Below are 12,087 nucleotides of genomic sequence, written 5' to 3' on the forward strand. Positions count from 1 at the left end.
ACCTAATAAAGTTAAATGAGTGTTTGCTTAATCATAGATAAAAACTTTTGAAAAATAAATCTGTTCTATTTTGTAATACACTGGTGTCTGTTTAATAATATTATACTTGAAATCAACTAAAAATCATGCACACACCAGATTGTTCCTGAACGTCCTTATGTATATCTTATGATATTATAATGGATCTTTATTACTAATACTTTAACATCTATAAATAACAGTCAAGACTATATATAGCTATTACAACAAAAATATGATGAGATCATAACTAATGTTCACTGGTCTTGCACATTTTTAGTGACAAGATGTCAGACTGCATCATCATATATTTGTTCAACATTAGGTTTACTTTGTAGCTAAGTTAAGGTCCCATTTATAAACCAACAAAGTATGGATCTATTTCTAGGATTTTATAAAGTGCCAATGTTGACTTTGTAACATCAGAATAACCAAAAGTAAAATCCTCGTTTAATACCCAGATATTCAGATCTTTGGCAATACCATTAAGGGGCCTTAAGTTGATCTAAAAGTTAACAATGAATGTTACCTGTTGGAGACTCCATCCATCATACAATTGTTGTGTATTTGAATTTTGAATATCAAGCAGATGCTTCTATTTTTAGAAATGTAGAGTCAATATTGCACAATAAGTTAACAATACCCTGACATTGAGAACTTTAGAGATGTGATGCAATGTCACCATTCTCAGATAGTACAAATATATCAGTACCAAATAATGTCATCTACTCTCTTTCAAACCAAATAATGTCATCTACTCTCTTTCAAACAAATTCTGTATTAAGCATAAAAATTAAGAACTTTTGATTCTGTCCACATTGAATGATTCCAATTCAGTATACCTATAGGATAATAATATTACTGAACTCACACAGCACTGAAGGTGTGCTTTGATACATATATATGATATGCTCCTTTATTCCAATGTTCTCAATTGATTCTATGATTCCGTTCTTAGAAACAAGACAATATTACTGTATCATGATTAAGTATTAAGTTAAAAACTGCAGAGATTGTACATTTTATGGCACTTTTTCTTACTACATTAATAACTGAAGTATAAATCTGTAAAATGCTCTTCCATGTTTCTCTTGTAATCATAACACATATATCCTTGGAACTGAATACAAAATTTAAATACAATATGATGTATAATGATAAAACAAATCAATGAGAGTGGTGCCCATGTAACTATACATGCATCACAGTGAACAACATATCATCACTATCAATGATCATAGTTAGATAGACTGTAATAAACATCACATCCTTATAGTTAACAATAGATATTTAACAACTTATATTATACATGTATGTATACAAACATATATAAATGGATAACAGGCTAAGCCTATTTAAATATTCTTTTCCAATAAATACTTGACAAGTCTCACACACGAAAATCAATTACTCTGTCTGGTAGTGTTTGTTTTAAATCTACACTATTGATTTTTGTTTTGACAATCCATCACTTATGATAATTATGCATCACATAAAAATAATTTCTGTCGGTTTTTCCTTTTATATATAACTCCATCCGATATACACTAATTAGACAGCGTGCCCATTAAAACCACAACAGCAGTAACAGTATGTTGTTCTCATCAATCCACATGTAGCATTTACACTGATTCATTCTTTGATCCACTTATGTTGTAATATCAACAAGCATGTCGCAGATGGTTGATAGTTCTGAACTCTTTATACCTGGAGATGAACCATAAAACAGGGTGGAAGGCAGGCAGTGAACTCTTCACATTCAAACCAGGTAGCTGTTATAGTTATCTCCCCTTCACATCAAGTCATCAAAACCCCAAACACTGCACAATTGTCCGAATTAACTATTTTGCTTCAACAGCTTTTCCATTTAATTTTTGAACATGTTGGCTGTTCCAGTTAACTAGCTCACACCAAGTCTCAGAAGCTCCACAAATGATTGGCTGTTCCAGAATCTTGCTCATTTCCAGTCATGAATCACAGAAACAAAATTCCCTAACAAGCGTCAGCTGTTACATTTGAAACATCCTTACATCCACAATCTCAGAAGTCCTATACATAGTGTTGCTGTACCAGCCACCGCTCCTATTAATGCAATGTTCTTGATTTAGTCAAAAAGGAATTTAATTATGCAGAAACCATTTACATGTATTAGTAAAACTTGCATCTTATTTTGTTAAACTTGCATCTTAGTTTAATTTTTTCAACTTGAACATGCTGACTTAAAACTTTTTAAAATGTAGTAGCTAGTCTTGCCCTGACTTCATGCTAACATTAAAATGGAAGTTTCTACAAGGTTCAACTACTTCAGTATATTACTATTTTGTATTTTGCACGAAATCAAAACTGAAATTAAGGTTAAGTATTGGATATGTAATTTGATACTAATTTTTTCTAATAAAATTGTGGCAAGAACCGACCTGCTGCGTATTTGAAGACGTCATTACGGTATGTTTCTATCTTGGTGTGCAAAGCAGCTGTATCTGTGACAATCTTATTGTTTAGGACTTGAAGCTCTTTACGGTTTTCCGCATGCTAAAATTTAACAAATTTAAACATAAGCAGGAACTTACACACAGCAATTAGCAAGAAAGACCAAATATTGTTTTCTTCTAAGTATGCATTGCCATGATTTTGCTACGACTAACACCATAAAACACTCAATCTGAAAAGTCCTGACTCATAAATTTTACATTTAATTTTTCTGATAAAGGCAATCTTAAAAATAAAGGTATGTATAAAATGTACTTTGGGTGACCAAACATAAGATTTGTTCAAGGTTTGTACACATGTGGATATGAACAAAGCCTTATCTACAATACAGTTTCTTCACTTCTCATTAATTCCTTCTTAATTTCTGTGTACAAATTTGACTCAAACTGTTGTAGTACAGTAAGACAATGTACACAAACTGTATGCAGACACAACAGCTGAACTTTTAGACAGTAATTGCTGAGCTTTCATGTTATCCTGGTTAAATAGTACAATACATCCTAATCATGGAGATTAATATATAAACTTAAAAACTCACCGCTTCAGTGCTACGACTCTTTTCCAGATTTATGTCGAGAACAACATTATTTTTTAGTTTCCCCATCTCATCTTGCAGAGTCTGCTGGAATTGTTTGATCTGCATGGTTTGTTTCTGTAAGTACAAGTCATTATATCACCTTTCCTTATAATACTGCAATGTTGTTGGTGTTAAATCTGTGCTTTAAATTCTACTTCCAACTATAGTAATGAGGGCGAGATGATGGCCAGTCAACGTGCACACAACAGTTGGTTTGATATTTTGGTGGTAGAAACAATACAATTTTTAAAACTTACTTCTACAATTGGGTAACAATTGTAGAAAACAATTGTAGAAATTCTGTATCTTAAAGCAAGGGATAAACATGAATTTTCATTTTCCTGCTATAAAGAGGGGAGAACATCCAGCTCATCCTTACATCCTGAATTCATACAAAGACTGCGGCATCTATTTCTCCCATACTTCACAGGGATATCTTGTAGTTGTTAGGGAAGGCTAATAGAATCTTACATGGGCCTGTCAGGTGGACAGGGATATCTCAACCCAAGTGAAAAAAAATTTGGCTGGTCAACCCGAGGCTTGCCAAGGGTTGACGGACAAAATCTTTCACGAGGGTTGAGATATCCCTGTCCACCTGACAGACCAATGTTTGATTCCTTTTCTCCCATACTTTAACGAAACATGAAACTACAGTTATAGAGAAACATTTCCAAAGCCACACCATCGTAGGAACGTCACTATGTGCCAAGTTTTGTGACATCATCGACAATAGTCACCGCATGTAATGATGACGTCACATCATAGTCTAGCGCATGTGAGCTGTCTTTTCCCTATCCTGATAAAAGACAGAGTTATCATTTCCCTAGCAACCACGGGATAATCCTGACAAGGATAGAAAAAAACGTTATCTTACACAGGGAGGTGAAATACAGCTCACACACATCAGACAATTATGTCATGTCATCAATGCATGCGACATAACTGCAGCATGCATTATTAATGAAATCATCAATTTCAACTCATACCATGTTTGCCATAATTAGCGCTCCTTTAGCTATAAGTGTCCTTTCTCTCTTCTGGAGAAGGAATTGAAGTTATGAAATCCCCCATTCCATGGATTAAGTTATGAAATCCCCCATCCCATGGATTAAGTTATGAAATCCCCCATCCCATGGATTAAGTTATGAAATCCCCATCCCATGGATTAAGTTATGAAATCCCCCATCCCATGGATTAAGTTATGAAATCCCCCATCCCATGGATTAAGTTATGAAATCCCCCATCCCATGGATTAAGTTATGAAATCCCCCATCCCATGGATTAAGTTATGGAATCCCCTATCCCATGGATTAAGTTATGAAATCCCCCATCCCATAGATGAAGTTATGAAATCCCCCTATCCCATGGATTAAGTTATGAAATCCCCCATCCCATGGATTAAGTTATGAAATCCCCTATCCCATGGATTAAGTTATGAAATCCCCCATCCCATGGATTAAGTTATGAAATCCCCCATCCCATGGATTAAGTTATGAAATCCCCTATCCCATGGATTAAGTTATGAAATCCCCCATCCCATGGATCAAGTTATGAAATCCCCTATCCCATGGATTAAGTTATGAAATCCCCCATCCCATGGATTAAGTTATTGAAATCCCCCATCCCATGGATTAAGTTATGAAATCCCCCATCCCATGGATTAAGTTATGAAATCCCCCATCCCATGGATTAAGTTATGAAATCCCCCATCCCATGGATTAAGTTATGGAAATCCCCCATCCCATGGATTAAGTTATGAAATCCCCCCATCCCATGGATTAAGTTATGAAATCCCCCATCCCATGGATTAAGTTATGAAATCCCCCATCCCATGGATTAAGTTATGAAATCCCCCATCCCATGGATTAAGTTATGAAATCCCCCATCCCATGGATTAAGTTATGAAATCCCCCATCCCATGGATTAAGTTATGAAATCCCCCATCCCATGGATTAAGTTATGAAATCCCCCATCCCATGGATTAAGTTATGAAATCCCCCATCCCATGGATTAAGTTATGAAATCCCCCATCCCATGGATTAAGTTATGAAATCCCCCATCCCATAGATTAAGTTATGAAATCCCCCATCCCATGATTCAAGTTATGAAATCCCCCATCCCATGGATTAAGTTATGAAATCCCCCATCCCATGGATTAAGTTATGAAATCCCCCATCCCATGGATTAAGTTATGAAATCCCCCATCCCATGGATCAAGTTATGAAATCCCCCATCCCATGGATTAAGTTATGAAATCCCCCATCCCATGGATTAAGTTATGAAATCCCCCATCCCATGGATTAAGTTATGAAATCCCCCATCCCATAGATTAAGTTATGAAATCCCCCATCCCATAGATTAAGTTATGAAATCCCCCATCCCATGGATTAAGTTATGAAATCCCCCATCCCATGGATTAAGTTATGAAATCCCCCATCCCATGGATTAAGTTATGAAATCCCCCATCCCATGGATTAAGTTATGAAATCCCCATCATCCCATGGATTAAGTTATGAAATCCCCCATCCATGGATTAAGTTATGAAATCCCCCATCCCATGGATTAAGTTATGAAATCCCCATCCCATGGATTAAGTTATGAAATCCCCATCCCATGGATTAAGTTATGAAATCCCCATCCCATGGATTAAGTTATTGAAATCCCCCATCCCATGGATTAAGTTATGAAATCCCCCATCCCATGGATTAAGTTATGAAATCCCCCATCCCATGGATTAAGTTATGAAATCCCCCATCCCATGGATTAAGTTATGAAATCCCCCATCCCCATGGATTAAGTTTGAAATCCCCCATCCCCATGGATTAAGTTATGAAATCCCCCATCCATGGATTAAGTTTTGAAATCCCCCATCCCATTGGATTAAGTTATGAAATCCCACATCCCATGGATTAAGTTATGAAATCCCCCATCCCATAAGATTAAGTTATGAAATCCCCATTCCCATGGATTAAAGTTATGAAATTCCCCTATCCCATGGATTAAGTTATGAAATCCCCCATCCCATGGATTAAGTTATGAAATCCCCCCATCCCATGGATTAAGTTATGAAATCCCCCATTCCATAGATTAAGTTATGAAATCCCCCATCCCATGGATTAAGTTATGAAATCCCCATCCCATGGATTAAGTTATGCGAAATCCCCATCCCATGGATTAAGTTATGAAATCCCCCATCCCATGGATTAAGTTATGAAATCCCCCATCCCATGGATTAAGTTATGAAATCCCTATCCATGGATTAAGTTATGAAATCCCCCCCCCATGCAATTAAGTTATGAAATCCCCATATCCCATGGATTAAGTTATGAAATCCCCCATCCCATGGATTAAGTTATGAAATCCCCTATCCATGGATTAAGTTATGGGAAATCCCCCATCCCCATGGATTAAGTTATGAAATCCCCCATCCCATGGATTAAGTTATGAAATCCCCCATCCCATGGATTAAGTTATGAAATCCCCCATCCCATAGATGAAGTTATGAAATCCCCATTCCATGTTATGACAATTAAGATTAAGTTTATGAAATCCCCATCCCATGTGATTAAGTTATGAAATCCCCCATCCCATGGATTAAGTTATGAAATCCCCCATCCCATGGATTATGTTATGGAATCCCCCATCCCATGGATTAAGTTATGAAATCCCCCATCCATGGATTAAGTTATGAAATCCCCATCCCATGGATTATGTTTTGAATCCCCCCATCCAATAGATTAAGTTATATGAAATGGAATCCCATCCCATGGATTAAGTTTATGAAATCCCCATCCCCATGGATTAAGTTATGAATCCCCATATCCCATGATTAAGTTCATGAAAATCCCCCATCCTTCACCATGGATTAAGTTATGAAATCCCCCATCCCATATGATTAAGTTATGAATCCATCCCCATTCCCATGGATTAAGTTATGGAAATCCCCCATCCCATGGGATTAAGTTATGAAATCCCCTATCCCATGGATTAAGTTATGGAAATTCCCCATCCCATGGATTAAGTTATGAAATCCCCCCATCCCATTGATTTTGAGTTTTATGAAATCCCCCATCCCATGTTGAGATTAAGTTATGAAATCCCCCATCCCATGATTTAAGTTTGTTGAAATTTTTTGGATCACTCCCTGAAATATATCATCCCATATTACAGTGGATTAAGTTAGTTATCACCCCCTCCCATTGAGGTTATGGTCCCCCATTATCCCATGTATGATCCCACCTGACTTAACAGTGTACAGTTACCTGTTGAGGTTTGGAAACCTGGTAAGTGACCATGTATGATCACCTGACTTTACATGTTGATACCTGATTTGAGGTTTGGTGACCATGTATGATCACCTGACTTTACAGTTACCTGTTGAGGTTGGTGACATGTATGATCACCTGACTTTTACAGTCTTACCTGTTGAGGTTTGGTGACCATGTATGATACACCTGAGGTTTTGACAGTGATTACCTTTGTTGAGGTTTGGTGACCATGAATGATCACCTGACTTTACAGTTACCTGTTGAGGTTTGGTGACCATGAATGATCACCTGACTTTACAGTTACCTGTTGAGGTTTGGTGACCATGTATGATCACCTGACTTTACAGTTACCTGTTGAGGTTTGGTGACCATGAATGATCACCTGACTTTACAGTTACCTGTTGAGGTTTGGTGACCATGAATGATCACCTGACTTTACAGTTACCTGTTGAGGTTTGGTGACCATGAATGATCACCTGACTTAACAGTCTTACCTGTTGAGGTTTGGTGACCATGTATGATCACCTGACTTTACAGTTACCTGTTGAGGTTTGGTGACCATGTATGTTGATCACCTGTCATGACTTTACAGTTACCTGTTGAGGTTTGGTGACCATGTATGATCACCTGACTTTACAGTTACCTGTTGAGGTTTGGTGACCATGTATGATCACCTGACTTTACAGTTACCTGTTGAGGTTTGGTGACCATGTATGATCACCTGACTTTACAGTTACCTGTTGAGGTTTGGTGACCATGTATGATCACCTGACTTTACAGTTACCTGTTGAGGTTTGGTGACCATGAATGATCACCTGACTTTACAGTTACCTGTTGAGGTTTGGTGACCATGTATGATCACCTGACTTTACAGTTACCTGTTGAGGTTTGGTGACCATGTATGATCACCTGACTTTACAGTTACCTGTTGAGGTTTGGTGACCATGATGATCACCTGACTTTACAGTTACCTGTTGAGTTTGGTGACCATGAATGATCACCTGACTTTACAGTTACCTGTTGAGGTTTGGTGACCATGAATGATCACCTGACTTTACAGTTACCTGTTGAGGTTTGGTGACCATGTATATGATCACCTGACTTTACAGTTACCTGTTGAGGTTTGGTGACCATGAATGATCACCTGACTTTACAGTTACCTGTTGAGGTTTGGTGACCATGAATGATCACCTGACTTTACAGTTACCTGTTGAGGTTTGGTGACCATGTATGATCACCTGACTTTACAGTTACCTGTTGAGGTTTGGTGACCATGTATGATCACCTGACTTTACAGTTACCTGTTGAGGTTTGGTGACCATGTATGATCACCTGACTTTACAGTTACCTGTTGAGGTTTGGTGACCATGTATGATCACCTGACTTTACAGTTACCTGTTGAGGTTTGGTGACCATGTATGATCACCTGACTTTACAGTTACCTGTTGAGGTTTGGTGACCATGTATGATCACCTGACTTACAGTTACCTGTTGAGGTTTGGTGACCATGTATGATCACCTGACTTTACAGTTACCTGTTGAGGTTTGGTGACCATGATACTGATCACCTGACTTTACAGTTACCTGTTGAGGTTTGGTGACCATGTATGATCACCTGACTTTACAGTTACCTGTTGAGGTTTGGTGACCATGTATGATCACCTGACTTTACAGTTACCTGTGAGTGACAATGTGTTCACCTTATTATGGTGAACCTGTGAGTGTATATATGATCACCTGACTTTACAGTTACCTGTTGAGGTTTGGTGACATGTATGATACACCTGACTTTACAGTTACCTGTTGAGGTTTGGTGACCATGTATGATCACCTGACTTTACAGTTACCTGTTGAGGTTTGGTGACCATGTATGATCACCTGACTTTACAGTTACCTGTTGAGTTTGGTGACCATAAATGATCACCTGACTTTACAGTTACCTGTTGAGGTTTGGTGACCATGTATGATCACCTGACTTTACAGTTACCTGTTGAGGTTTGGTGACCATGTATGATCACCTGACTTTACATTACCTGTTGAGGTTTGGTGACCATGAATGATCACCTGACTTTACAGTTACCTGTTGAGGTTTGGTGACCATGTATGATCACCTGACTTTACAGTTACCTGTTGAGGTTTGGGGACCATGAATGATCACCTGACTTTACAGTTACCTGTTGAGGTTTGGTGACCATGAATGATCACCTGACTTTACAGTCTTACCTGTTGAGGTTTGGTGACCATGAATGATCACCTGACTTTACAGTTACCTGTTGAGGTTTGGGGACCATGAATGATCACCTGACTTTAAAGTTACCTGTTGAGGTTTGGTGACCATGAATAATCACCTGACTTTACAGTCTTACCTGTTGAGGTTTGGTGACCATGAATAATCACCTGACTTTACAGTTACCTGTTGAGGTTTGGTGACCATGAATAATCACCTGACTTTACAGTTACCTGTTGAGGTTTGGTGACCATGTATGATCACCTGACTTTACAGTTACCTGTTGAGGTTTGGTGACCATGTATGATCACCTGACTTTACAGTTACCTGTTGAGGTTTGGTGACCATGAATGATCACCTGACTTTACAGTTACCTGTTGAGGTTTGGTGACCATGAATGATCACCTGACTTTACAGTCTTACCTGTTGAGGTTTGGTGACCATGAATGATCACCTGACTTTACAGTCTTACCTGTTGAGGTTTGGTGACCATGAATGATCACCTGACTTTACAGTCTTACCTGTTGAGGTTTGGTGACCATGTTCTTTGTCTGATGTTCAATACTTGTATTAAGAACCTCCGAGAAAGCTTCTGTAATTGCTGTAGCCTGCTCCTCTGTAAAACCTATAAAGTGGTTCAAAAGAAAGCTAATTTTTTTTTTCTTATTCTAATCTAGATATGGAATTAATTCGAAAACCAAATCAACACAATCATTATTAAAAAGATACCAGGTAGCACCATATTCATGTTGACTATCACAACAGGAAATAAAGTATTATTTTCCACGATTTGCTATGAGAATAAGAGGGTTTTGAAATCCTATTTTTAAACAACATGAGTAACGTACGGTAAACCGTCGATTTGTTCCACCATCTTATAATTGTGCTGTCATATTTTGAAGCGTTCTTTTGCGATGTCATAATTGATGAAAGATTGGAATTATCAATGGCAAATTGTACCCATGTCATTTTTGGATCTTGTATTGCTTAACTTAATAATAGACTCACCTTGGGATTTCAGCTTGTTTACCAATGCCAATGTATCAAAGTAAAAAATCTTGGACTGCGCATCTAAGGTAGGGTTGATGGATCTGGCCTCAGGGCTGGCACAATACCCTCTCTTATTAACACATACTGTAAGAGGAACTAGTAAGGTCAACAGTCAAAAACATATGATGGTCAGTTTGAGCCTGTCAAATTACAACTACCTGATTAATTAAGTTGTACATTTATAAATTGACATGAGTGTATATGACACTTTACGGAGGGTAGAGCACGGTATCGGCATGAATTATTGGGAGACTGGTGAATGGGGAATTTTATATTCCAGTCATGACATTTGGTTCAGCTTTGATTGATATTGCAGCGATAATGTGACAAACAATGAAACGCAGGCTTTCATCAGTTCGACATTCCCTGAAAATGCAGTCAGTAATATAGTATTTGGTCTTCAAATTTTATTTCTTATCATACCTTAGGGTAATTTCTGAACACAGGCTTATGCCTCTATATTCAGCTCCTTCTATTGCATCTCATGGGGGGGGGGGGGGGGGTTAGTCATATAGGACATTTTCATTTTTCCGACGTATGTCACGACGTGCCTCGAATGTTTTGTGCATTACCGACTTCAGGTGGTAAATTGTTCCATGGAGATACTTGTTATTCATGATGTCTTGAAACATGACTTCTGCAGTTATCATTGTCTGTATACAGAAAACAACGTGGGGACTGCGTTTTATAGTTTGTCCCGTTATCGCTGCAATATCAATCAGAGCTAAACTAAAGGTCAAGACTGGAATTCACTAGTCTCCCAATAACTCACACCGTTACCTTGCCCTACCCATTGTAAATGGTCATGTACTCTTTGTCAATGTATAAATGTACAACTTATTCAATAACGTAACTTTTTTAATTATGATTTGACAGGCTGAAACGGGCCATAGAACAAACATTTGTATTCTTAAACTTTGATAGGCGCCTTCTGGAATATTCTGATATATTCTCAATAGTTAACACTCATTTTTACATTGGTTTAGTCGTTTATGTGTGGTTATATTATATAATATTAAATTTCCCATTATTTTTTTCTGAACTACTGGCAGTATACAAACCGAGATGCTTGAGTTACTTCCCCTTGTTTATAACAAAATTAGCCATGCATGTCAGGTATATTAGTTTATCTTATTAAATATTACCATTTCCTCTGTGATAAAGCAATAACAGCAACAGCCAATGAAAACAGATAATACTAAGTAACACTAACATTACATGACTGTGCGGTCAGGTCTGATGCTAGTCCGGCCATTACCTGTCGTCCCCTTGGACAGTTTACGTAAATCCAGAGGATGTCGAACTGATATTTGTCTTTTTGCACAACTTCTACATACTGGAGTTGAAAACAGATCTTGAGTAAAAGTGCTAAACAATCTGTGCAAGGGCCTCGACAACAAACGATGTGATTGCAACATCTTTCTTCTTGAATTAGAACTCTTTAGTTTTGAAAGACA

The 12,087-nt window shown here is 37.8% G+C and overlaps 1 protein-coding gene across 1 annotated transcript; it reads right to left on the reverse strand.

Moving 5' to 3' along the window:
* Positions 1-763: 763 nt before the first annotated feature.
* Positions 764-12,087, reverse strand: LOC138316671 (mitochondrial calcium uniporter regulator 1-like). Its single transcript, XM_069258339.1, has 6 exons — positions 11,889-12,087; positions 10,589-10,714; positions 10,102-10,205; positions 3,047-3,178; positions 2,436-2,550; positions 764-2,100 (listed from the first exon to the last, which is right to left on the reverse strand). The coding sequence occupies exons 1-6, from the start codon at positions 12,046-12,048 to the stop codon at positions 2,045-2,047; spliced, it is 693 nt and encodes a 230-aa protein (XP_069114440.1). The 5' UTR covers positions 12,049-12,087; the 3' UTR covers positions 764-2,044.

Source organism: Argopecten irradians, chromosome 2 (assembly GCF_041381155.1).
Source record: "Argopecten irradians isolate NY chromosome 2, Ai_NY, whole genome shotgun sequence".
Taxonomy (NCBI): Eukaryota; Metazoa; Mollusca; class Bivalvia; order Pectinida; family Pectinidae; genus Argopecten; species Argopecten irradians.

Excerpts from the sequence above, each read along its gene's own strand:
- LOC138316671 (XM_069258339.1), bottom strand. The coding sequence starts at position 12,048 with ATGTTGCAATCACATCGTTTGTTGTCGAGGCCCTTGCACAGATTGTTT. Across the intron at positions 10,206-10,588 it reads AAACAAGCTGAAATCCCAAG|GTTTTACAGAGGAGCAGGCT; the intron begins GTGAGTCTATTA and ends ACCACTTTATAG. Across the intron at positions 2,101-2,435 it reads CGTCTTCAAATACGCAGCAG|GAGCGGTGGCTGGTACAGCA; the intron begins GTCGGTTCTTGC and ends TTGCATTAATAG.